This window comes from Lynx rufus, unplaced genomic scaffold (genome assembly GCF_022079265.1).
Source record: "Lynx rufus isolate CCGP_SWC_20201006 ecotype Redwood Valley unplaced genomic scaffold, mLynRuf1.p SCAF_9, whole genome shotgun sequence".
In the NCBI taxonomy this organism is placed as follows: domain Eukaryota; kingdom Metazoa; phylum Chordata; class Mammalia; order Carnivora; family Felidae; genus Lynx; species Lynx rufus.
This window is the reverse complement of record NW_025814897.1, coordinates 62,359,503-62,380,667: the sequence shown is the minus strand read 5'-3', so window position 1 is coordinate 62,380,667 and position 21,165 is coordinate 62,359,503. Positions and strand designations below refer to the sequence as shown.

At 40.1% G+C, this 21,165-nt stretch overlaps 1 protein-coding gene across 1 annotated transcript; it reads right to left on the bottom strand.

Annotated features, from left to right (window-relative positions):
• Positions 1-2,037: 2,037 nt before the first annotated feature.
• Positions 2,038-20,611, bottom strand: TRIM34 (tripartite motif containing 34). Its single transcript, XM_047070828.1, has 8 exons — positions 20,452-20,611; positions 13,394-13,883; positions 12,702-12,797; positions 11,662-11,892; positions 5,891-5,913; positions 4,328-4,428; positions 3,997-4,023; positions 2,038-3,532 (listed from the first exon to the last, which is right to left on the bottom strand). The coding sequence occupies exons 2-8, from the start codon at positions 13,811-13,813 to the stop codon at positions 2,967-2,969; spliced, it is 1,464 nt and encodes a 487-aa protein (XP_046926784.1). The 5' UTR covers positions 13,814-13,883; positions 20,452-20,611; the 3' UTR covers positions 2,038-2,966.
• Between the last annotated feature and the right edge of the window lie 554 nt (positions 20,612-21,165).

Here is a 21,165-nt window from a genome sequence, read left to right as displayed (position 1 = left end):
ACTTTCCCTATTTTGTTGCTTTATTGCCTCAGATCTATTAGAAGTCATTTCATATAAAGAATGATAAATAGATAGATACACAGATATATAATTTTAAAAACATTTTTAATTGAATGGAACATTTTGATGATAAATCATGCTTCTATACACTGTTCTTGCTCTGAACACAGTTGCTGCCACATAGAATTCAGTTACTCTTCTGGTATCAATAACATATATTGGATTCCCCTTTGATCATTTTTTATTGAAGTATAATTGACATACATTATATTAGTTTAGGTGTACAACATAATGTTTCAACATTTGTACACATTGTGAAATGTTCACCACAATAAATCAAGTTCCTATCTATCACCATAGGGAATCAAGAAAATATTTTCTTTCCTGTGATGAGAACGTTTAAGATTTACTTTTGTAGCAACTTTCAAATTTGCAACACAGTATTATTTGCTATAGTCATCAGACTGTATGTTACATGAGTTATTTTATAAGTGGAAGTCTTTACCTCTTGATCCCCTTCATCCATTTTGCCCACCTCCAAACCCCCATCTCTAGCAACCACCAATCTGATCTCTGTATCTATGAATTTTGTTTTATTTGCTTGTTTTGTTTTTTAGATTACACATATAAGTGAAAACATATGGTATTTGTCTTTCTCTGTCTAAATTCACTTAGCATTACACCCTCAAGGCCCATCTGTGTTGTTGAATGTCAAGATTGCATTCTTTTTTATGGCTGAGTAGTATTCCATTGCATGTATCTCACATCTTTTTTATCCATTCATCCATTGATGGGCTCTGGGTTTGTTTCCACATTTGACAAATTTTAATCAATTTTTCACATCTCCTCTTTTCTTCCTACAGTTTACGTGGATTGGTGTTTTATCTGTTTCCACCGATATACTTTAACCACGTTAAGTTTTGCTTTATTTACCCTAAGATTTTCTCAAATGCAAAAAGTATTAAAAATCCACGGGCCAAAGGGGGAGATATTTCATTAGATTCCTCTGCAAGCAGGAGATGTAATGACTGGAGGGGAAATACAGAGCCCTAAGAAAGATTTCTTTTTCCCGGTAACTCAGAAGATAATAAGCTGGAATGTGGAACATAGACACGTACTCCGCTCTGGTGAGAAAATATGTTTGGTGAGAGAAGCATAGTAAATTCAGATGTTCTGCTTGCCCAAGTTTTCAGGTATCTTGACAGGACCTGACTTCCCCACTGATTTCTCTCAGCTGCAAAGCTAATGTTTCCTAAGAATGTCCCAAGATACTGACCATGGATGTGGGGTCATTTCAGAGATTCAGATGAAGAGGAGTAAAACCATGGATGTTGGATCTGTGCAAGGATTGGCAAAGGAAGAAGTACTGGGTAGAGAAGAGGTCCTTGGGTGAGGAAGCTCATTTCTTGTGAACACTGCAATCAATACCACTATGCTGCACTTGTCACACAGCGAGATTCTGAGCTCTCCAGTCCCCTCCAGTTTTAACCAGATATACCTAAAAACACATCTATTCCTACTATGTCTGCATTAACCATCCTACTCCATCCTATTATTCCCTTTCTGAAATATGTGGGAATGCAAAATGGTATAACCACTTTGAACAAAATCTGGAAGTTTGTATAAAAAAGAAAAAAAAATACTAAAATTCAACAATTGAACTTATAGCTTAGGATACCCAGGACAAACAAAACTTGTTCTGTTTCCACAAACAAAGGTATTTATTCTAACAAAACAGTACCTGTTACCTATACGTCAACACTATGAACCTTGAACAATTGTAAGAACAAAACAAGAAACATGAAGGCACTAGAGAGTGACAAAACACTAGAATCTGCAGTGTAATCGACCATGGGAAGAAGGGAATACTACTGGAGGAGTTTCCTGGTTTTGTGGGTTTTTATTTGAAAGCAAACCTCAATTAGTAGTAAGTAGGACATTAAAACTCAGCAACATACAGACTTATTAACTTGAAGAGCAAGAAGAATAATTTGAGGATGTACCTGCAGCTGAAAAATGGCAAAAGAATGTCTGTAAAAGAGAGATCGAGAGAAGGAAATCCCAAACTGTACGTACACACTCAGCAACAATCAGAACAACACATGTTTGAGACAGATACCAAGTAGCCCAAATAGAGCTACAAGAACTGACTAGAGATTTCACCTGCTGCAAAATGCAGGGGAGAATTTAGGATTTGAGTTCAACCAAGTTAACTACCTGAAGAAAAAAATATTCTTCAGAAAAATTAACTGAATCCAGAGTCTTTACATCCCATTCACAATTCCCCTGGGGGAATTTTAGGTACATGTTAAAATTGTTTAACATAAAAGAAAATAGAAAACATGGTCCATACTCAAGAGCAAAAGCAATCAATAGAGATCAACTCCAAGATAATCCAGATATCATATTTACAAGGATTTACAACAAAAAAAGACAAGGACTTAACAGCAGTCCTCAAATCTAAGGTTAAGGTTATGAAAGAAAATATGGTTCTACTAATGAGCAAATAGGAAATGTCAAAAGACAAATAAAAATAGTTTTGTTACTTGAAATTCTAAAACTAAAAGCCACAATCACTCAAAAAATAATGTAGGACTGGCTTAAGAGAAATCCAGGATCACAAAAGAAAGACTAAGTGAACTTCAAAGTAGATTAATACAAATTATCCAATATGAAAACAATGAACAGAGCCTCAATAATCTGTGAAAAAAAAATATCAAGGTACTGACATAGGCTTAAACCACAGAACAACTACTAAAGTACAACAATAACAAAACTATAAAGGTAGTTGAATTAAATGAGAAACAAAAAGGTAAAAAGTGCACATTCATTTTACATACATGCAGAAAAGCATGCACAAAGGCATTCTAAAATAAAAGGAGAAAGGATGGAAGCGGGTAAGCTCAGGTGTAGATGAGCCCAGGACAAGAGGTGCCACACAGAAGTGGATGAGAGACTGAGAAGGTTCAGGAGCTCGGTGGGCACAGGGTGATGGGGCCTGGACAGTTCAAAGGATTAAAATATGGATAAGCAGTCTGAGAAAAGCAACATTTAGAAAATTTGTAGATGAGTGATCCATGGTTTGTGACATTGAAAAATGAGACAATGCCTGCTTCATAGTCTAGGAAAACCCCAACATGACAGGGAGGAACAGCCATGGAAAGAGTCAAGACCTTGGGATCAGATGTGTAAGACTCCTCAAAGGCTTTATACTCAAATTTATTCTGTAACCCAATAACCCAGTAGCCAAATTGAGGTTTGTATCTGGAGAAGACATTTTGATAATCTGTACCTTGTCTAACAGCATATTTTATATTACGGAAACATGTTCTACAGTATACTCCTAGGATCCAAGCAGTCTTCTTGGACACATCTATTTCCCAGTAATGTTTCCCTGAAGAGAAGTTTTGGGAGCCCAAGATACCATAATTATAAGATTTAACAGGCCAAATTGGCATAGGCATTACTTGTCTCTGATCTTCTGAAAGGACAAGGTTTAAATTTAGGTTGATTGGATTCAGTGTGATGTCCACTGTAGGGAAAAAAAATTATAAGATCAGGTAAGATATATGAGATAGGTTTATCTAGTGAAGAGGGACCATGGGAAGAGACCAGGTAGAGCTTGTATTATGGGTTGGGGAAGGGGGCAAAACACTGGAGAAATGTATTTATATATATATATATATATAGAGAGAGAGAGAGAGAGAGAGAGAGAAATATATAATATTATATATATATTATACACATATATAATATATATAAACACATGGGGCTAAGATCATGAGATCTCTGAAATCACAAAAAAATTCTTTAAAGTAAGGTTCACACCCAGCACAGAGCCCAACATGGGACTTGAACTCACGACCCTGAGATCAAGACCTGAGCTGAGATTAAGAGTTGGACGCTTAACTGACTGAGCCACCCAGGTGCCCTGAAATCACAAATTTCTGAAAGGGGATCAGAACCCAGGGATCTGAAGAACCAGTAACTTCTTACCCCAGTAGCACTGGACATGTGTTAGCTCTGAAATGATAAAAGATTCAATGATGTTGATTAGAAGCAAATGATTAAGCACCAATACCTATCTCTTCTCCAAAGAAGGGCCAGCAGACGGGAGCCCTGGTAGACCATAAACTGGTAATTGAGATGATGAACAGGACACCTAGCTATTCCCCCTTAGATATAACCACATCTCCTAAAGCAATATCCCTCCTTCTCTGAAAACCCTCCTCCTTTCTATCCTCTCTTTGAAACTATACCAGCTCCCAGTTAAGTCCCTGAAACCACAGGGCTCCCATACCCGCCCTCCTGTCCTGGCTCTCCTCACCTCTATGTATGCGCAGCATTGCCCTCAGATCTGGAGCATGGAAGGAACTCTTCAGTCTTCTTGAAACAGTTTTTGGCTTCCTTAGTGTCCAGATCTCACTCCTAGGCATGACAAAAAAAAGTTGTTCCTGTATCTCTTTCCTTGTATCCTAACAACACAGCTGCCTTCCTCTCTCCTTCCATGCCACTGATGCCCTTGATCCCTCCTCCCTCAGAAGCCTGACCTGGGGGGAAGGGAGAATCCTGATGCTGGAGCCGGAAGCAATGTGCTCATGTCTCCCTTCCCATTTGCCATCTGTGTGACCTTGGGAAGGTTTTCATCTCAAAGAAACAGTTTCTTCTTCTAAAAATGGAATAATTAACCCTTTTCTTGATACCTCGTGGACATAATAGAAAATTTGATGAAATAATGTATAGAAAAAGCCTTAGCTACCTCTAAAAAAGGTATGCAATATGTCGGAAATTCATCACGGTGGGTCTTTCATGGAGAGTTCATAGATGTGTGCTCCCAGGCAGATAGATCAGTAGTGAGGCTGAGGATCCTATCTATGATGTGAGATCCATAGGTCTCTTTTTGAGAGCCTGTGAACTTGTGCCTTAGTCCAAAGCCTGAACCCCAGTGGTATGACCCACAAATAACATTGGAGATTTCTGGTGTTCTGAAAAAAGTTAAAAACCCTTGGTAAAGGAGAAGTATGACCACCAAACTACAAAGGTTAGTATTTCATGTGTTTGTAAGGAATTTAATGCTGTCAGGTGGGTTGGCAACTTAAGCCACAAGAAATACACTTTCCCATAGAAGCTTCTAATGTGTGTGAACGGGAAAAAATTAATTATATCCGTAAGGTCAAAGTCACTAACCCTGGGGCTCATGTTTGTTTTTGGAAATCTAAAGAGAACCTTGTAAAATGACCTAATCTTTTATTTAAAAAAAATTTTAATGTTTATTTATTTTTGAGAGAGAGACAGACAGAACATGAGCAGAGGAGGGGCAGAGAGAGACAGAGACAGAATCCGAAGCAGGCTCCAGGCTCTGAGCTGTCAGCACAGAGCCCAATGTGGGGCTCAAACCACAAACCGTGAGATCATGACCTGAGCCAAAGTTGGACGCTTAACCAATTGAGCCACCCAGGCTCCCCAAATGACCTAATCTTTTATATTCCCATGTAAGCAAAGTAACTATAAAGGAACTGCCCTTATAACCTATTTTAGGACTTGATGAAGCCCTCCATGTGATAGGACAAGCACCTGTGGAGTACAGGAAGAAGAGCAAGGACAAAGTGAAGTCACAGGACTCTAATAGTGAAATCCTTGATCCTTATTACCCTTACTAGCCCTACCTCTGTGACCTCCAGCCACTGAATTCACTAGCATAGAATCTCGTCTATTTTCAATAGATAAGGAACACTTAAATCCTTGTCTATGACCAGCAATTTAAAAAATACTACATCCAAATTTCCCTGATTTGGAAGATTTTTCATTCTGATTGTCCATCAGATCACTCTTATGGCTACAAACCTTTCTTCAGAACACAAAAGTACAACTCCTGGTCACCCATACGCACCATTTCATGATTCCACTCATGTCCTAGGGAGAAGAGAGAAAACATGAGTCAAGGAGTATAAAGAGTAACGCAGGATTAATGAAAGAAAAAATAGAAAAACACTAGAGAAAATCAGGGAAATCAAAAGTGAACTATTTAAAAATATCAACAAATTTGACAGATTTTATACAGACACACCATGAAAAAAGAGAAGAGAAATTATTAAAATCAGGAATAAAAGGGAAGACATCACTACTGACTTTTGCAAAAATTAATAAGAATATAAAGGCTATGAACAATTATATGCCAACAGCTCATATAATCTAGATGAAATGGGCAAATTCCTAAAAACACAGAAACTGCCAATACTGATTCAAGAAGAAATAGAAAATCTGAATAGACCTAACACATGTAGTGGTTAGATTGGAAATCAAGAACTTCCTACAAAGAAGTCAGGCCCAGATGGGTCCAGTGGTGAATTCTAATAAAGGTTTAAAGAAGAAATAATAATAAAAAAAAAAACTTCACAAATTCTTACAAAAAATAGAAAAAAAAGGGAACAATTCCCAACTCATTCTATGAAGCCAGTACTACTATGATACTAAAATGAGACAAACATCAGAATTAAAGTGAACTACAGGCCAGCATTTCTTATGAGTATAGATGTAAACTTCACCAAAATACTAAAAAACTGAATCCAGCAAAATATGGAAAATTATCTATACACCATGGCCAAGTAGGATTTATCCCAGAAATGCAAAGTTGATTTCACATCACAACAATTAATGTAATTCATTATATTAATAGAATAAAAGTAAAAGCCACATGAATAGACACAAGGAAAAAAACATTTGACAAAATTCAATATCCCTTCATGAAAAAAAAAAAAAAAGAATAGTAACAGCCCACTAGAAATAGTGGGGGAACTTCCTCAGCCTGACAAAGGGAGTCTATGAAAAACTCAAAATTAATGAAGAACTAAATGCTTTTTCCCTGAAATTAGGTGCAAGAATGTCTACTCTTACTACTTCTATTTCAAGTGGTACTAGAGGGACTCCTGAGTGGTTCAGTCAGCTGATCTTCACCAGCTCAAGTCAGGCTCTCACGGTTGATGGGATTGAGCCCCACATCAGGCTCTATGCTGACAGCACGGGATTCTCTCTCTCTGCCCCTCCCCTACTCTGTCTCTCAAAAAAAAAATTTTTTTTTAAACAGCAAAAAAAAAAAAAAGCCCCTAACACTATGGTACTAGAGGTTCTAGTCAAGGCAATTAGCCAATAAAAACAAACAAAAAAAAAGCATTTATGTTGGAAAGAAGTAAAACTAGCTCTATCTGCAGAATACATAGTTCATATACAGCAAAACTCTGTTCCATACTTATTGGTACTGCTTATTGGTAACCTCTTCCACTTCTTAAATTTCAGCTCACATGCAGGTGTCACTGATCCCAAACTTTACATAATCTGATCATGGCCTATTGTCTATAATCATGTATACAGGATAATACATCACACAATGAAGAAGAAACAGGTACTAGAATCTCAAAGTATCTAAAATATAACCTACTATTCACCAACTAATTGTTTTCTCTCTTATGTCCATTTGTCAAATACGGTACCAATATTCATTCAGTCCCTGTCCCAAACACTAAAACACCCTACCAAGCCAGTCCATTCCACATCCTTAACTTCTTTCAACTAATTTGCATTTCCACATCATCACCACTATGGATTTGTTTTCAACAATATATACCAATATATTTGGCCTTACCTTTAAATGCCACCAGCTGCGTTTACAACGAAATCAGAGGAATAGCTTTGCTTCTCTGTATTAGTATAGTTTGGTCGTACATGACAAAGAAGCCAACTAACATTGCCTTAAACTCCTCACCCCACCCCACCCCCCCAAAAAAAAAGATGTGGCCAGAGAGGTATTATTTCAGTCACAGATGGATCTTGAAGCTCAAATACTATCATGTATCTAGTCTTTCTGTGTCTCATAATTCTCTTTCTTCTCTGTTGACTTTATTCTCAGACTGTAATTGAGAGCAACTTTAAAATCTCCTGGTTTACATTCGTTTCAGTGATATAATTCCCATGCAAAAGGACAACTTTCTTCACTGTGACAATACATTCTGATGCTCCAAGCCACTGACCAAAATTGGGTCATATGCTCAACTGCATGGTTTGTGGGAATATAGGAATTAGATAAACTAATTTAGGTAAGATTAACCCATCCATCCTTGATAATGTTGATTTTCTCAGTCCCAAACAAGTAGATGTACAAAAATAGACATATTGGTGTGTCATCAGAAAAAAAATCCCAGGTGTTGTTATGAGAAAAAGGGGAAAGGATACTAAGCAGATAAAATAATAAGTGCCATCTTCACTCCATCATTTAATTGCCTATCATCATTCATACATGTGTAATTCTACAAAATTTCTAAAACGAAAATGACTTAATATAATAACTATGACAAAAATATTAAGAAGTACCTCCTTTCCTAAGGGAAAGAACCTAAAATCTCATCTAATTTTTCATCCATTTTCAAATACAGCATATCTCTGTTAGCTCATTCTTCCCAGTCAGTATTGAATGTAGCCCTCATGCAAACAACAGCCCCTCTAACAAACAATAGACATATAATGTCCAAAGAACAACAATGAAGATCTGGATAAAAAGAGCTGTTATAAGAACTTTCAGTAGACAGGTTATGAGGGGACAGCACCACAATCAATAGTATATATCTTAACATTTTGGAAAAGAACATCCAAATTCCCTAATCTAGTAAAAGAGTAAGTTCCTTGGTTGGCCCATTTGTCATTCTTTGAAGATTTTATCTAAATATGGGATGTTAATCCCACAAAATTTATAATGTTTATCTACTGAGTATTGTTTTTATTACAAGTAAACAGATACAACTTAAACTAGCTTAAGTGAAACAAATGCCTGGACAAGTAACATAAACACAATAGTTGTGTGAAGTTGGAAATTGAAAGAGTTGTGAAGAGCTTGTGGATGAATTATAAACAAGGGAAAGGAATAAATAAGCCTACAAAGTTTTTATTTTACTCAGATGTAATTAAAATACCATAAAATTCATCTTTTATAGTGCACAATTTAGTAGGGTTTAGTACATTTATAATGTATATTTACCATCACCACTATTTAATTCCAGAACAATTTCATTATTGCAAAATGAAACTGTACACTCACTAGCAACCATTTCATAATTGCCTCCTCTCCAGAGCCCCCTGACAACCAGTAATCTAATTTTTATGTCTTTGGATTTGTCAACTACAGACTTTATATAAACAGAATCCTACAATAGGGAACTTTTGGGTCTGCCTTCTTTCACTTATGTTTTCAAGGTACATCCATGTTGTAGCATCCGCTAGTGCTTAATTCCATTGTTTGGATATAACACATTTTGCTTGTGCATTCTTCGCTTAATGGACAATTGGGTTGTTTCCACTTTTGAGCTATTACGAACAGTGCTGCCATGAACTTCTGTATACAGGTTTAGTTGTGGACATAGGTTTTCATTTCATAGGTATGTACCTAGGAATGGAATTGCTGAGCCATACGGTAACTATCTTTAACCTTTTGAGGAACTGACAAGCAGTTTTCCAAAAGTAGCTTCACTATTTTACATCTTCACTAGCAATGTATAAAAGTTCCCATTTCTCCACATCTTTGTCAATCCTTGGTAATGTCCATTCTTTTTTTTTTTTTTTTTTTTTTGGTGGTATTATCATTGTGGTTTTGAGTTTACATTTCCTTGATGGCTAATGATATCAATCATCTTTTCATGTGCTTATTGACTATATATCTTTTTTGGAGAAATATCTATTCAAGCCCTTTATCCATTTTTAAATTGGGTTGTCTTTTGATTATTGAGCTGTTAGAGGTTTTTTATACATCATGAATACTAGGCCTTATCAGATCCATGATTTGAGAATATTTTCTCCCATTCTGTGGGATGTTTTTTCACTTTCTACATGGTGTCCTTTAAAACACAACAGTTTTTAATTTTGATGAACTACAATTTATTTTATCTTTGGCTGTTTCTATTCTGGGTGCCATATCTGTGAAGCTATTGCCTAGTAAAAAGTCACAAAGATTTATACCTATGTTTTCTTCTAAGAGTCTTATAATTTGTGCCCTTACATTTAGATTTTTGATCTGCTTTGAGTTAATTTTTGTATATGGTGTGAAGTAAGAGTTTAACTTCATTTTTTTGCATGTGGATATTCTATTTTCCCAGCCCAACTTATTAAAAAGACCTATTGCAGTTTTTACCAAAATTTGTTTGGTATCATAATCACTTAGAGAACCTGGTAAAAAAATGCAAAAGCTATCTTACTACAATGGGCCTGAGGAGCTAAGGTTTTTTTTATTTTTTTTAATTTTTATTATTATTATTATTTTTACTTTTATTTATAGCACTCTAGGTGATTCTGATACAAAAAAAAAAGGTATGATGCAAGCATCAGAGACAAAGGAAACCAGCCAACACATGAAAGTCAACTATCCTTCTGCTTGATATCAAGAATAAAACAAAAGAAGTGTTTGGAAATCCAGCAAAGAAAGGCAAGAAGATATACAGGAAGTCAAGCAAAAATATGAAAAGTCTGTAATTCCCTGAATGACCATCATACTTCATGCTCAGGACCACAGTCAGACTATTAATGCTTAAAAAAAAAAAAACCTGTCTAAATTTTAACATTAGTTCAAATTGTTCCCTCAAGTCTGTAGATATATAGTAGGGGGTGCCTGGGTGGCTCAGTCTGTTAAGCATCAGACTCTTGATTTCGGCTCAGATCATGATCTCCAGTGGTTTCATGCACCATGTCGGACTTTGAGCTGACAGCACAGGGCCTGCTTAGGATTCTGTCTCTCCTCTCTCTCTGCCCCTCCCCCACTTGTGCTTTCTCAGTCTTTCTCAAAATAAATAAATACACTTTTTTTAATTTAAAAAAAAAATGGCGTGCCTGGGGGTCTCAGTCGGTTAAGTGTCCCACTTCAGCTCAGGTCATGATCTCACCGCTCTTAAGTTCAGCCATGTGATGGACTCTGGCTGATTGCTCAGAACCTGGAGCCTGCCTCAGAGTCTGTGTCTCCCTCTCTCTCTGCCCCTCTCCTGCTCACACTGTCTCTTTCTCTGTCTCAAAAATAAACATTAAAAAAATTTTTTTTAATTAAAAAAATAATAAAGATTTGCACCAGCATGCTTTCCTGACACCAGCAACCTTTCCTGGCACAGACACATTCACACTTGCACAGAGATTCACACGACTCAAGTATAACACTTTCTATGCATGTATGTGCCGATCCTCACAAGAAAAGGCTCAGTATTCTATCTCTTTGTGTTAAAAAAAAATCTAACAAGAGAAGTTTGTGATAATAAATACACACTTTTTAATTTAAAAAAGGATATATTTTTTAAGCTGAAAATACATGTATTTGCCTGTGGCTAAGATGAATGAAAAGAACTAGACAAATGTCCGACACTAGATCAAAGATAATAGGAGCCTAGAGAATATCACTGGATACCATAGATCTTCTCTCCAAGGTCAAATGTATTCCCTTACTTCATAAAATAATAAAGTAGGACACTCCCCTGGAATGCTTATATTCAACTGCCCATGATATATATCTCCAATGGAGAAAGGCTCCAGAAGACCAAAGGAACCTTTTAGTGTCAACACCAGGATTAGAGCCCAAGGACACAGAAAAGAAGGTAACTTAGACTATGTTTGAAGAATTCCAGACTGAGGGATTCTTCTTACCTGCAGCAGGTCCACTGTTGGCCATTCACTGCGATGCTCCAGATCTGAGATAAGTTCTTTCACCAGTTGGTTCTGCTGAGCCAGATCATCCTCAGCCTCAGCCAAGTTATCCAGTATTCTCTTCTCCTCTTCTTCCAATTTTTGCAGTTCTCTCTGCTCTTCACTGTCCAGGATGCTTCTAAGCTGATTAAATTCTGTTCTTATCCTTTGTCTCTCAGTCTGTATCTGGTACTGCAAGGTTGGACACACAAGAGAGGTAAAGAGTCTATTAGCCTGAAAGCCTACCATGGAAGGGATTAGAAGCCAGTAAAAGAAATATTTTTCATTGAGTTCTAACCGATAGGAGAATAAGGGCACAGGGGCAAATTTTGAGAAAGCTGGGTATTTTTCCTACTATTTTCCTTTCAGTACATACCAAAACAGGCCTCAGACTGTCTTATCTAGGCCAACCCTGGGATGAAATGCAAAACCCAAGTGAGTTTTTACATTTAGGAGCGCCCGGGCGGCTCACTGGGTTAAGTGTCCAACTCTTGATCTAAGTTCAGATCTTGATCTCAGGGTTGTGAGTTCAAGGCCCAAATCGGGCTTCGTGCTGAGCATGCAGCCTACTTAAAAAACAAAAACAAAAACACTAAATGAGGTTTATGTTGGAGACAGCTGTACTGAACACTCATGCCTCCCTGCATTACCGTGTTCCCAAGTTTGAACCTGGGGGAAAATCTTGGTCCTTTGCCTAGTGTCTTCCACTGGAAGTGTTGGAGCCTCATTGGAAAAGAGGAATTGAAGACAGAATTTTCCACCCTTCCTTGCCAAACAGTCTGTCTTTGTGCTCAATTCCAAATACCTGTGTGTACTTGTAACATATCCACTCTCCAGCCCTCAACTGCAACAGAGACAGGACAAAAAGGAGAACTAATTAAATGGCTTCTGGATGCATTCTGTGCCAGGGAACAAAGAGGAAGGGTCTTCCTTGTGATTTGAACTGAAGGTCCTGCCAAGATTCTTTTGTCCAAAACCTCTCAGAAAGAGTCTCCTCATACCTTCCAGGAAGTTCTCTCTTCTCTGATGTCAGCTTCTAGCTTCTCAACTTTCTGCTGCTCTGTCTTCAACCTCTCCAGAGCAGCCTGGAGCTTCTCCTATGAGGAAAAAGTCACATCAAAGTCAACCTATGAGTTTTCTCAGCAAAGAATAAATGGGGAAGAAATCAGGCTGATCTCAGAAGAGACCAGGTTACAGAAATTGTGATTAGAATCTAGGATATGGGAGAAAAGCTAAGGAGAATACATCCTTTGTTCCTGGGCGACAGAAGTCACCATTCCTCACCACAAGTAGCCTAATACTCTCTTTTCGTAAGAGATCGACTGTGCTGCGGCAGGAAAAATCCTATACTTACTGGCACTCTTTCTACATCCAATCCACGGTGTTAAATAGCAACCATCCTGCTGAGGGGGAAAATGAGAGCCAAGCTTGCGAAAGGAATTCCCCATCCATATAACAAAAGGGCAAAAAGGAAAACCTCCCAGCCAAGGGTCTAGGCTCTAGAGTCTAGGCTTATTCTTTATGTAAGTGTAAGGAATACACAGAAATGTCCTTCAAGCATTGGAAGCTGAGCACAGTGTAAGAGATACACGTGGAAAGAGATTACAGGGTGCCAAGGTGAGTAAAGAAGGACCGAGGGGTGACATTTCCCAAGTACCATCTTCTACCTCTCTCCCTCCGTCCTGGGGCCTACCTGACATTCCTTGACTACTTCCTCCACGAGGAATGTGTGGTGACCATGGTGCTCCTGAGACCGCTCGCAAAGCCAACAAATGATCTTCCTATCTTCCTTACAGAAGAGCAGGAGTTTCTCTTTATGGCGCACACAGAGGTCTCTCTTCAGCTCCTCCTCTGGGTTCAACTGGACCTTTCTGATTTTCTCCACTATGTTAGCCAGATGCTGATTAGGCCATAGGTTTTCAAGGGAGTATCTGACACCACATACAGGACAGCTGTTTTCCCCTTCTAGTCTGATCTCTGCCTCCTTGGTGTTTGCAGTAATGCAAGCTTGACAGAAGCTGTGGCCACAGTCTAGGCTCAGGGATTCTGTCAAAAGCTCCAGGCAGATGGGACAGAACACCTCGTCTTGTATGTTCAGGATTTTTAAAGCCATAGTACGTGTCCCCTGGCTTCTTCCTGTCCTTACTCCCGAGGCTCTTCTTGCTTAAAAGACTCCTGGATGGCTGAGCAGATTGAAAGGGGATGAGGTAAGAATGGCATGAATAGCAAAGATTCTAATTGTGCAGATATTAGGGATCGGCCAAGACTAAAATATTAAAGGACAAAAAAGAAGAGGGGAAAAATAAAACAGAAATGAAATTCAGTAGCCTGGGTAAGCTGCTAATGCTTCAGGCTTCTGCATTTGTTCTCCTTTCAGCCTGGAACTGACCTCCCCTTGATTTTTGCATGACTTCCTCTTAATACTTCATTCAACGCCCTCTTTAAATATCATCTCATCAGTAGGACCTAATATGATTACTTTATCTACAGAATAATTACCAATATATTATCTGTTGTACATTTGCCATCTTTTTCTTATTATCACTATATAATATATAATATCTTTTCCTTAAATATCCTACTCCGAAAACGTCATCTGCACATAGATCCAACACTGTTTTTGTTCACTGCCGTATCCCTAGTGCCTAGAACACAGGAACATAACCTTTGATCAATACATAAAGACCCTCCTCGTTTCTCCATAGATGATTAAAACTTTTCTTTTTCTTTCTTTTTTTTTTATCAGCACTTTGTCTTTTTGTTTCATTGATTCTCTGTTCTCCAATGGGTAAACTTTGGGACCACAGATATGGTTGCAACATAAGTGCTTACCTCCAAATGTGCCTGTCCCATTCGGAACCCCTCCATTCCCTCATATTCACTCCCAGAGACACTTACAGAAACTGCGAGGGCTATGACAGAGAAGACGTTTTACAACTAAGAATTTTAGAACCAGTTACAATTTGTAAATCACATGACCTATTTATTCTTTATACCAAAGTCCTTGAGAAATCAGAGTACTTTCTTTATCGAAATGTGTAAATTGAATGAAGTAGCTTATGAAGATTATTTCATCCAGTAAGTTGATTTGGGGTGAATACAATTCCTCAGGATCTTCTTTCAGAGGTCTGGAAAGTATGATAAACACTACCACCCAGAGGGGCATGTTTTGGGGGAACTAATAATTTCCCAAATAGGAGAATATCAAAGATATCTCCCTTTAAATAAGCAAAGGTTGGGGCGCCTGGGTGGCGCAGTCGGTTAGGCGTCCGACTTCAGCCAGGTCACGATCTCGCGGTCCGGGAGTTCGAGACCCGCGTCGGGCTCTGGGCTGATGGCTCAGAGCCTGGAGCCTGTTTCCGATTCTGTGTCTCCCTCTCTCTCTGCCCCTCCCCCGTTCATGCTCTGTCTCTCTCTGTCCCAAAAATAAAATTAAAAAAAAAAAAAAAAACGTTGAAAAAAAAAATTAAAAAAAAAAAATAAGCAAAGGTTGACCTAAAAGGTGTGAGAAGGGATATGGAATGAGAAAGAGGAAAAATATATTTTAGAGAGAAGAAGTCACCTATATGAATGTCTTGTTGATGGAAGATACATCTTCTATAGCTTTTAAAATGCCTATGGGGCACCTGGGTGGCTCTGTCGGTTAAGCATCTGGCTTCAACTCAGGTCAGGATCTCATGGTTTGTGAGTTCGAGTCCCACGTCAGGCTCTCTGCTGTCAGCACAGAGCCCACTTCGGATCCTCTGTCTCCCTCCCTCTCTGCCCCTCCCCTGTTTGCACTGTCTCTTTCAAAATAAACAAATAAACTTAAAAAAATTTTTTTAAATGCTTATATGGCTTGGGGCCTGAGTGGCTCAGTCAGTTGCATGTCTGATTCATGATTTCAGCTCAATTCATGACCTCAAGGTTCATGAGATTGAGCCCTGTATCATGCTCTGCACTGACAGCATGAAGCATGCTTGGGATTCCTTCTCCCTCCCTCTCTCTCTCTCTCTCCCTGTCCTTCCCCTGCTCATGGTCCTCTCTCAAAATAAACAAGTAAGCCAAAAAAAAAAAAAAAAATAGGGATGCCTGGGTGGCTCAGTCAGTTAAGCATCCAACTTCGGCTCAGGTCATGATCTCACAGTTCATGGGTTCAAGCCCCACATCGGGCTCTGTACTGTCAGCTCAGAGCATGGAGCCTTCTTCAGATTCCGTGTCTCTCTTTCTCTTTCCCTCCCCCAGCTCGTGTTCTGTCTCTTTCTGTCTCTCAAAAATGAATAAACATTAAAAAAAATTGTAATAAAAACTAAAAATAAAATAAAATGCCTGTATGGCTGGTGTGCAGAGGGTTTCTAGGCTTTTGGCATTACTATGCCTGCAGGGACCAAAAATGTGACTTCCTAAATGATGTAAAAGAGACAGCTTATTTCCAAAGATCAGGGATCAGTGAGAAAAGGCTGCTAGAGGAAATAGAGAAGCAGATGAGGATGAGAGAAAAGGTAAGATAAAAGGGACAGGACTGGGGTTGGGTTGAATGTATGGGAACAAAGGGTCATTGTCAGGCTTAAGTCCTTTCTTCTCATAAAAAGGACATTGGCATTACCTTCTCCTAGCACTTTGTTTTGTTTTATTTTTCACTTATTTTCAGTAAGCACAGACCTCAGCTTCCACAAGTGGGTTGTGACTCTTGTAATGAAATTTGTGCTGGTTGGGGCCTGGAAGCTATGCTCAAGGCTCATACAAGGCAATCAGCTTATTGGACCAAGACTTACCTACGCTATGTTAGTTTCAAACATATCCACCAGATCTTACAAATGACCTGATGAAGGGGATACGGTACCACCTGCAGCACTGTACAGACCCTCATTGAGAGCTCACCTGAGGCAGCCATGCTGATATGCTGTGTCTCCTGTGCTGTATGCCCCAGCTAAGCTAAGTGAACCTGACTGCTTTATGTCCTGCCAAGTCACATGAGTGGGAATGGCAAACCAAGCCAAAAACTATTGCTGGTTGTCAGTCAGAAGGCATATCACAGAGTGGTGGCATGGGGATGTTGCTGATTCTTAGAACCTGGACTCATCATTCTAGACAAGGAACTATGAGGCAAAAAAAAAAAAAAAAAAGAAAAAGGAAGATCTCAGTAGATATTTTTGTCATGATACTTGTTCTCATAGATTGAACTGTATCCCCCACGCTGATGTCACTGGTGTGAATGTAATCTTGTTTGGGAAATAAGCCTCTGCAGATGTAATCAAATTAAGATGAGGTAATACTAAATAGGGTGGGTTCTAAATCCAATGACCAACGTCCTTTAATAAGAGAGGGCACACCACACACAGGGAGGGCAGCCATTTGACAATGGTGGCAGAGACCAGAGCAATGCAGCAACAAGGCAAAGAATGCCAAGGATTGCTGGAAACCACCAGAAGCTAGGTGAGAGACGTAGAAGAGGTTCTCCCTCAATACCTACAGAAGAAACCAACTCTGCCAACACCTTGATTTTGGACTTCTGGCCTCCTGAACTGTGAAAGAATAAATTATTCCAGCCATAATTTGTTACAACAGCCTTCGGAAAATAATTTGGAAAGGTTTGATGATGAGGTTTGTAACAAACTATAATCTTCCCTTTGCTCTAAAAAGAGAGAATAAGGGCATAATGAAAGCTGTGTGGAGATAAATTTAGGTCTAGAAATATACTCACTTCTCCAATCATCCATGAAGTGAAACAGAAAGCTAACTGTGGGCTGACCAATGTAATCTAGCCAATGGTACAGATACTGAAAATTGTCCAAAGACCATATGCTTTTAGCTCCTAGCTCCAGTGACAATGGTCAGATCAAGGCTCTAATGACTGGCAAGACCAGAGGTTTACACAACATAATGTCCACCCCTGCTTGCAACTGAAGCTATTAGCCAAAAGTGGGGCTAATAGGAGTGGGGTTCTCTGCTATCTTTCACAGTATCTAATCAATGCTGAGAAATACCTAGAGTCTACAGGGGTGTGGATCATGCATTCTACCATGGGGCTATAAACCTTCTTATCGCAGTGGGGCTATAAGAAGTTGATATCAAAGCAGTTGCCACCACACTGGCCACAGAAGGAGGAAAAGCCCCCATGCATAGGCAGGGACCTCTCCAATGTCCAAGAGTGACCCGAGAGCCCAGCAGCAATCAGGGAGATAGGAAGGGAGTACAAGTAGTATCTGCCTGATGGAAGTCCCAGGTCAGCTGACTGCCACAAGTGTCAGATGATCGTATCCTACACTTGATTCTTCTAACATCTGGACTCTGATAATGCAACTCTGCACCTCTTTGCAGGTTGTATAGTAAAATAAAATATCTCCAAGAAGTGGAGTGCAGGGAAGGATGTTCCTTAAAGTTTCCAGATGGCATCCTAGACACTTCCCTTGGTTTCCTAGGCCAGAAACTGCCAGTGGGCAAAGCAGAACCTGTTTTTGACATGGAGAGACCTGGGCAACTCAGAAATAATGCAATCCTCTCTCCCCATTCCTCTGTATTCAGAGTTCCTACTTCAGGAACTCCTTAGAATCCAGAACTAAATATGTCACCAATCCACACTATTCATGACCCTCTCTTCAAGAGCTCTAGCTCTCTGGTAAATATGTTTTTGAAAAATCATATTTTTAAAAAGTCATTTTGTAGCATAGGACCACTGTTTATAAAATTGCTTCTGGCCTCATTAGTTCATCAGAAGTTGCTAAGAGTGGGGCGCCTGTGTGGCTCAGTCGGTTCAGTGTCCAGCTTCAGCTCAGATCATGATATCACAGTTCATGAGTTCAAGCCCTGCGTGGGGCTCTGTTCTGACAGCTCAGAGCCTGAAACCTGCTTTGGATTCTGTGTCTCCCTCTCTCTCTGCCCTTCCCTTGCTCACTCTCTCTCTCTCTCTCTCTCAAAAATAAAATAAACATTAACAAAAATTTTTTAAAAAAAGTTGCTAAGAGTGTTTTCTTCAAGTTAGTTCCAATCATTTCCACTGCCATCATCCCGGAAGGAGCCACCTGCGTCTCCTGCCTGAATTCTGGAAAATTGCTCTCCCTGAAACTATCATTGATTGCCCTTCTTCAGTGTGCTGCCATGGCTGTTCTTATATCACGGACCAGAGTGCCCTTCAAAGCAGACACCAGTCCTGTCTATTCAAATGCATGTCGTCCAATATCAGCTGGTCATCATTATGCTCTAGGTAAGGCCACATTAGACACCTCCTCCTACTGTCCTACTCTTTCCCAAAGCCACCTCCTTCTCTTCCCCCTGCATACTCCACCCCAGCCCACACTGGCCTCCTTTCAGTCCCAGGAAGAAACCCATGCTAAAGCCTTTAAATCCCTCACATTCTTAAGATTCTACTCAAATATCTCCTCACAATGAAGCCTTCATGAAAACTACTTAAATTTGCAAGGCCTTTACCATGTCACTACATTCAACACTTAAAAACTGTTCCCCAGTAATATTAGTCACCTTCTTGTGTACATATCAGTTATCTGTTTGTTTACAATCTCTCCCCAACCAGACTGTAAGTTCTTATATGTATTTAACATTTACTGCAAGTTGAATGCATATTCATTGCACTTTTTTTTTTTTTTTACAACAGCAGCTTTGGTTCCTGTAAATTAACTGTTTAAGTGAATAAATAAATAAATCCATTTCATCCTATGGATTGAGCCTTGTTTTGGACCCTGGGGAGACAATCAGTGTCTGGGCAAAAATGTACCCATTTCAGGAGCAAAGCATAGGCTCCCAGGAAGACCATAACCATGACTCCTGAAAAGTGGGAATACAGGACAGAATGGGTGTGTCAGAAGGTATGTAACAAATCCATCAGTGTGCAAATTGCTCACAGGTGAGCTCAAGGTGGGACACAGTCACCATCAGTCATGGAGCAAATTTCTTAGCAAGACCATTGGATCTCTGGGCTCCTTCTGAGCAATAATCAGCTCCTATTAATTAGCTCTGAGCAAAGAACAATAGTGAGAATTGAGGTAAGCATGCAAAGGTGTGTCTTCAGAGAAGAATGAGGAAGAAAGAGCTCTCGGCAGGTAAGGATGTGGGGTCAGTGGACTACTGGAAGGAAGTGTACGCTCTTCAGGGAAGCGCCAGGAGACTCCTGAGACTGAACTTCAAAGGACACGGGATAAAAGGGGGCCACAGAGGCAGGTGGCAGGCCAACAGCTGAGATTCAGGAAGGCCACAGACCACCCCGCAGCTGGTTCTCCGTAAGGGAGTGAAAGAATCCTCCTCTTCAATATTATCCCAGCCATGTCTCCAAAACTCCATTCTGTCTCCTGCCCCACTCACTCTAGGAGCTTGGGTTTCTATACGCTTGGAAAACAGGGACCTCTTTTGCCAGCTTTTCTTCAAGGAGGTAGTGGTGGGCAGAGGAGAAGACACTTTCTATTCATCGTGGAGAAAGAGAGAGAAAGGGAAAGGATTCCAATTCTCCTCAGCAAGGTAGACAATTAAAATTATAGAATAGGAAAGGGACGAGTGAGGATGGACACAGCCCAGAGAAAGAAGGGCCCCTCCAGGAAAGAAACAATGCCCTCCGCCTCTTGAGAACTCCTTTCTCTCCAGGCCGTCCGTCTCCAGAATCTTGGCTTCAGTCTGTCTGCGCTCAGAGCAGGAAGCCTGAAGACTGGTTTTTCTTCCTTTCAGAGCAAGTCTGAGCCACATACTGAACTTACACACCTTTGCGTAGCACCTTCCTTCTGGCGTCTCCCACCCTCTGCCCCTCCCCCCAACCTCCCCACGCACCTTGAGGCCCCAGCGGAGAAGTCTTGACTCCTGATTTTAGTGGCGAAGCAAAGCCAGGGCGGGCGTGGTCAGCATTTACTGACTGAACAGGGAACAGGCGCTGGGCCTGCATGTAGCAGCTCCTGACCAGCCGGCTGGGAAGTGAAAGTGAAACCTCAGGGCTGGCAGGAAGAAGGAAGGGGAAGGAGCTTCTGGGCCCAAGGGGCTACAGTCCTGTAGGGCCACTGGGTATGAAATGTTTTACCTCAGTGGTTCTCTAGTGGGGGAGGGAGGGTTTGCCCTAAGGGACATTTAACCAACTCAGAGGACAAATTTGGCTGTCATAACTGGGGGATGCTACTGCCATCTAGTGGGTAGAGGCCAGAGGCACTGCTAACCACTCTGCAATGCACAAGACAGCTCCCACAGCAAAGAAACATCCAGTCCAAAATGTCTACAGTGTGAGGCTGAGAGTCTGTTTTAACCCTCTCTGCTTCCTGGGCCAGCTAGGAACCAAGGGTCTCCTACCCCTTTCATGGATGTGCACAGGCCCTCAGTTTGGCCTTCCAATTTGAACTATCCCTTCAGGTACCATGTTCCATTTGCCCCCAAAGAGCACACCACCACATCCTAGGAAATAGATGGGACTTGGGCAGACGAGGGATGGAGGGTTCTGGAAGAGTTGGCTACAAAGGACCAGAAGAGCTTTTTGGAGTATTAGAAATTCTCTGAAGT

Excerpts from the sequence above, each read along its gene's own strand:
- TRIM34 (XM_047070828.1), bottom strand. The coding sequence starts at position 13,813 with ATGGCTTTAAAAATCCTGAACATACAAGACGAGGTGTTCTGTCCCATC. Across the intron at positions 11,893-12,701 it reads AAGAGAGAACTTCCTGGAAG|TACCAGATACAGACTGAGAG; the intron begins GTATGAGGAGAC and ends CCAACCTTGCAG. Across the intron at positions 4,024-4,327 it reads AATGCTGCGCATACATAGAG|AGCTAACACATGTCCAGTGC; the intron begins GTGAGGAGAGCC and ends TTATCATTTCAG.